Source organism: Epinephelus lanceolatus, chromosome 20, assembly GCF_041903045.1.
Source record: "Epinephelus lanceolatus isolate andai-2023 chromosome 20, ASM4190304v1, whole genome shotgun sequence".
Classification (NCBI taxonomy): domain Eukaryota; kingdom Metazoa; phylum Chordata; class Actinopteri; order Perciformes; family Serranidae; genus Epinephelus; species Epinephelus lanceolatus.
Genome location: NC_135753.1, coordinates 28245520 through 28251948, shown reverse-complemented (window position 1 = coordinate 28251948; position 6429 = coordinate 28245520). Strand labels below are relative to the sequence as shown.

General features: G+C 38.4%; 1 protein-coding gene across 1 annotated transcript; it reads right to left on the bottom strand.

The window, feature by feature from the left end:
* Positions 1–1878: 1878 nt before the first annotated feature.
* cebp1 (CCAAT/enhancer binding protein (C/EBP) 1) lies at positions 1879–6120 on the bottom strand. The gene is made up of 3 exons (XM_033639336.2): positions 6014–6120; positions 3818–4102; positions 1879–3687 (listed from the first exon to the last, which is right to left on the bottom strand). Exons 1-3 carry the CDS (start codon positions 6014–6016, stop codon positions 3382–3384), a joined length of 594 nt encoding a protein of 197 aa, XP_033495227.1. The 5' UTR covers positions 6017–6120; the 3' UTR covers positions 1879–3381.
* Positions 6121–6429: the final 309 nt, after the last annotated feature.

Sequence of the window (6429 nt, the reverse complement as noted above, 5' to 3'; positions counted from 1 at the left end):
AGCCATGCTGGTTCAGTGTGCCTTCAATTTTGAATAAATCCCCAACAGTGTCACCAGCAAAACACCCCCACACCATCACACCTCCTCCTCCATGCTTCACAGTGGGAACCAGGCATGTGGAATCCATCCGTTCACCTTTTCTGCGTCTCACAAAGACACGGCAGTTGGAACCAAAGATCTCAAATTTGGACTCATCAGACCAAAGCACAGATTTCCACTGGTCTAATGTCCATTCCTTGTGTTTCTTGGCCCAAACAAATCTCTTCTGCTTGTTGCCTCTCCTTAGCAGTGGTTTCCTAGCAGCTATTTGACCATGAAGGCCTGATTGGCGCAGTCTCCTCTTAACAGTTGTTCTAGAGATGGGTCTGCTGCTAGAACTCTGTGTGGCATTCATCTGGTCTCTGATCTGAGCTGCTGTTAACTTGCCATTTCTGAGACTGGTGACTCGGATGAACTTATCCTCAGAAGCAGAGGTGACTCTTGGTCTTCCTTTCCTGGGTCGGTCCTCATGTGTGCCAGTTTCGTTGTAGCGCTTGATGGTTTTTGCGACTCCACTTGGGGACACATTTAAAGTTTTTGCAATTTTCCGGACTGACTGACCTTCATTTCTTAAAGTAATGATGGCCACTGGTTTTTCTTTAGTTAGCTGATTGGTTCTTGCCATAATATGAATTTTAACAGTTGTCCAATAGGGCTGTCGGCTGTGTATTAACCTGACTTCTGCACAACACAACTGATGGTCCCAACCCCATTGATAAAGCAAGAAATTCCACTAATGAACCCTGATAAGGCACACCTGTGAAGTGGAAACCATTTCAGGTGACTACCTCTTGAAGCTCATGGAGAGAATGCCAAGAGTGTGCAAAGCAGTAATCAGAGCAAAGGGTGGCTATTTTGAAGAAACTAGAATATAAAACATGTTTTCAGTTATTTCACCTTTTTTTGTTAAGTACATAACTCCACATGTGTTCATTCATAGTTTTGATGCCTTCAGTGAGAATCTACAATGTAAATAGTCATGAAAATAAAGAAAACGCATTGAATGAGAAGGTGTGTCCAAACTTTTGGCCTGTACTGTACATTGCCTCGCTTGGTCTTTGTTGCCATACCAGCAATAACATAAAGCCAGAATTAAATCCTTGAAAGACTTTATAAACTAATTTACTTGTTACATTTTTTGACATTTTAGTCAACAAAGAAAATGGACATGGAAACTGCACATGTGCTTTCTTTATTTTTAATATTGCACCAAGACCAAATGCAAAGGAATTCAATACTGCTTTTGCTTATCTAATAGTGTTGAAAATATTTTTACCAAATGTTATAACTATTGTTCTGGACAAAGGTTTAAAGAAAAAAAATGTCTGGCTTGTTGCCCCAGACCCCCTCCTCTCTGTCTCCCTATCTCTATATCCCTTCACTACCATCACAGCCACAGGAAGGCCCTGGCAGCCCGAAACACTGATACTATCTCTGCGCTCCTCATCTCCGTCCTCCGCTGTGTCGAAATCTTGCCCATCCCACAAAGGGAAACCGCTGGTGTACAACGGTCCACGGCATGACGTCCGTTTCTGTGGGTAGACAACTTATGGTAAATGATGTGGCAGGTGCACGCCATGTTCCCTGATGAAGGATGTTATGGAGAATTAATGAGAGTACAACTGGGGGTTGTATCACACCATTTTCTGTGAGAAAGATGTGTTATTTAGAGGTGCAGTGCACTCTAATCAAGCCTTGTAAAGGCTATTTGAGGACACACTCATGCTGCTCTAATGTCCAAAGGCATATCTTTTATATATTTTGATATCAAATTAGGATAATTTCTCAGAATTTTAAAACATCAGTGATTGGAGGATATAAAACATGTTTCATTCAAGCTCAAGCAATTATTTGTTTATTTCAAGAAATTATTTGACAAAGGATTGCTTTAACAGTGCATTGTTATCATAAAACAAACATAACAAGAATGCGTATAATTTAAAACTGCATCAACATTATTTCAAGTAATCCCACACTCACTTAGTGACAAAAGAGTAATACACAGAGAGAGACACTTAGATTTCATTGAATCCCCTGCAAAAACCACACGAGCTTGTGTAACGTTGTTGGGCAACAACACTTACAATCATCTCTGACAATGACAAGAAGTGTCAGGTAGATGATTAAGCAATGTTTGTAAAATCAAATCAAATCTGTCTAATGCACAGTGGTCTTATTTTTGAAGGGTTTAGGAGAATTACACATGCATGTGAAGATGCTGTCTTCAGAAATTTTCAGGAAAGTTCATTTAGAATTGGTTAAATTTAAGCATATACAGATTTAAACCTTTGGGACTTTTTGTTTCTGCATCCATTTGTGCAGTGTTTAGGATCTTTAAATCTACGGTACAACAAGTTCTCCTTAAAATCCTTTTCCCGTCTCACAAAGCTGAGTGCAAATCTTATTATGCACAGGCTTGCTTAAGGTTTCTGTGTGCGCTTCAGTCTATTCACTCACAGTTTAGACTATACAATGACTTCAGAACATCTACATTCAAACCCACTACACGTCTTCTGACTTTATATTGAGTTTTCAAGATCTCTTTTTCAGGTGTTAAGTACATTTATTCAAAGGTCCAGTGAGCAGAGCCGTAGCCACAACTTTAGAAATATTGAAGCCATAAGTAAGTCCCCCCTCACCCAGAAAAGTCTGACCACATAGGCCTACCAAAAATTAAGTCTCAAATTTGAAATTAACTATCCTCAGCCCCCCAACAGTGATTGTTCAATACAGCTTCACAACTGTTATAGCAACCTGTCAAGCTTTGGATGTCACTACATGCTGAAGATGCGCATATGGGGCTGTAGTGATACAGCTGCAAACATTAGCATGGCTAGCTGACTAGCTCACTACCAACAGTAGAAACTTTGCACTATCTTCAAAGACATGGGGTTAACTACATTCTTCAGTGGGGTCAAAGGTTAGGTCAAAAATGTGCTGTAGACAGGGGTTAGCAGTAACATTAGCTTGCACCAACTAGTTACAGCTGATAAAAAGTGGTAGAGACATTTGTTATTTCAGCCGGCTAAAGTCCCAAGATGTCTGCCAGAGGTGAGAAGCTGCTTTTTAGGAGAGACCGAGAGGATATGACCTCAGTGTCCTCAAAGGTAGCTACAGCCCTGCCAGTGTTTTATACTTTCCCCCTTCACAATTTTACAGTGTGAAACTATAAAAAACCCCTAACACTTCATTTGCAAATGTTCTAAATGTGACTTTTTTCACAAATGGTAACCTTTTTAGCCAATTTTTGAATAAACAAGGAGGCATTTGACTTTGCGTATTTAAGGCCTGCCTAGACGCTGATAATGAATCTGATGCCCAAAATGAGACACAAACGTGGTTCTAGATACTGGACTCCCCAGGTGCTCCCTCCTCAGCTCCCTGCAGGTGCCGCTGTGACAGGATGTGTTTGAGAGTGTCTAACTCCTGTGTCAGCTGCCCTATCCTCATCTGCAGCTTCTGGTTTTCCTCCTGCAGCTGCATGGCCCTCTGCTGGGTCAGCAGGATCCTCCTGCGGGCCTTGTCTCGGCTCTTTCTCACAGCGATGTTGTTCCTCTCACGTCGCTGGCGGTACTCATCACTGTCCTTGCTGATGCTCCTCTTGTTTACTGGGGCACGCAGAGTTGGCAGGAGGAAGGAGGAGAAGTCCTGAAGGTCAGACACACAAGTGTGTTTAGGTTGTGGGGAAGCAGGATGAGAGGGGTGTCAGAAAATGTTGAAGAATTACTTATAATCTAACCACAAATGAAAGATGGATCACACACACATTAACACACACCTGCTGAGTGTTGGCGTGGCTCTGATGGTGGTTTGTGCTCCCAGCACTGGAGGTGTTGCTGAGACAGGAAGACGTGTACGGCAGGTAAGGCAGACCCATCATCTGCTCAGCCACTCTGTCGTCACTGCCCCCTCTCATCATTCCCTGAGACTGGCTGTACAGTATCATGTCCATCTGAGACATCTGATTGGTCGATGTGGTAGGGTTCAGGGTCTGGGTGTGGGCCTGACCCGGGTATGAGGTTGCCCACTCCTGGATGACAGAAGACACCCTGGAATCAGACATCTGGAGAGGTTCGGATACAGAAAAAATAAGGTTTATATTAAGTTTAATTTTGTTGTTTTAAATTGAAAAGGTACACACAAAGAACCACACATACAACACACAAACAAACAACTCTGACGGCTACAAAAGTAACATACAGGGAAAAGAAATATATAAAGAACAACCAGTGTTGGAAAGGTTTTTTTGAAATGTAATAGGCTACAGATGAATAGTTTCCCTGTTAAAAATATAATATGTAACTATTATATTTACTTCATCACAGTAAGGTGAATTATTACATTTAATAGTTTTAGATTTTTTTATTACTTTTCTAACAAATGTTTTAAACTGGGCTAAAAAATGTCACAAAAAGCCAAAAAGCCCCAAAACCACAAAATGAATGTTCAGTCTACATGCAAACATTTTACTGAAAGAATATATTTGGATGTAACCTCTTTGTAATCACCAATGTTTTATTTAGTTACTGTAACTTATTACAAATTATTTTTCAGTAACTTTAACCAATTACAATTACATTATTAAGCAATTTAATTACATGTAACTAGTAACTTCCCAATATTGAGAACAACAGCAGTGGAAGAAGTAAAAGTAGAAATACTGTTACAAATAAAAGTCCTTCATTCAAAAGCTTACTCAAGTAAAAGTTCATAAGTATTCGCAACAACATATACTTGATGTACCACAAGTAAAAGTACTCATCATGCAGAATGCCTCATTTCAGAATAAAATAAGATCGTTATCATATTACTGGATCATAATCAGTGATGCATTGATGTGTAAATGTCACTAATGGTGCAGCTGGTAAAGATGTGTACTGCTGGGTATCTTAATTCATAAAAGTAAATTCTAATTTATAAATTGATTTTTGATATTTTGTACAAATAATCTGATGCTGCAATCTAACAAGTAACTAATACTGTCAAATAAATGCAGTGGAGTAAAAAGTACAATATTGCCCCCCAAAATGTAAATGTAGTAGAGTAACAGTATAAAACAGCTTTAAATGGAAATACTAGAAAAAGCATCTCAAAATCATAACTGAGTACAATACTTTAGTAAATGTACTTAGTTACATTCTACCACTAAGTAAACAAGACACAAAAGGCAAACATATTAAACTAACAACATAATTAGTGCTAATTCCACCACTAACAACAACAGTAAAAGGCTGTTTACATGTTATTGTCATGGTAATTATAATTAAAAATCATATATCCTAATTTAACCTCCTGAAAAACCTCATTATATTGTGTAGTGTGTACTTTTACTTTTCTAATTTTCTAACTTCTACTTGAGTAAGAATGCAGGACTTTTATTCATAACAGAGTATTGTTAATTGAAATAACACAAAATGAAACGTTATAATTTAAGAGACGAGCACAGTAACAGCACATTAGAGCTGAGACAATTAGACGATTCATCAATCAGTCAGTTGAGAGAAATTGAATCAGCAACATTTTTGTTTATTAATTAATCGCTGAAGTCGTTTCATGATGAAAAATAAAAATATTTACTGGCTCCAGCCTCACAAATGTCAATATTTGCTGGTTTTGTTAGTCTCCTCTGATAGTAAACTTGAGGTTTTTAGGTTTTGGACTGTTGCTCAAACAAAACAAGCTATCCAAAATCAAACAAGCATGCCTGGAGTGTGAGGTACATTTTTATTACTTTCTGACATTTTACAGACCATACAATTAATTAATTGAGACAATAATCAGCAGATTAATCGACTATTAAAGTAATTGTTTGATGTAGCCCCAAGATAACGCAAAATATACCATGTACAGCAAAGTTAAAAATAAATTGCAGGCTACTGGAAAATGACTTCTAATGATCTGCAGTTTCACACACACACACACACACACACACACACACACACACACACACTAATTAAGTTATGATGTGACTCACCATTATTTAGCTCTACTCAAACTCTCTGAATATTCTTCAGGTTCCTCTGAAAGTTTGACTGAAAATGGTCTGAGAGACAGGACACAGACAGGTACCACCTCTGTCTGATCTCACCATCACTTCTTCTTCCTCTCTCTCTCTCACCCACACACACACACACACACACACACACACACAGAAAAGACAGAAAAGTGACAAAGAAAGCTCAAGGAAAATGAGATAAAGTTAATAAATCTACGGATAATGTGTGGTTTCACAACTATAAAATTGTCATCTTAATTATTTTTAAGACTAATTCTGGGACAAGAAAAGTTTTTAGTATTATGTCACATTAGATAATAAAGTATTTAATTATTTAATAGCTTCCCGTCTTTTCTTTTAGCTCTTTTTATTAGTGGAACCACCGACTGAATTTA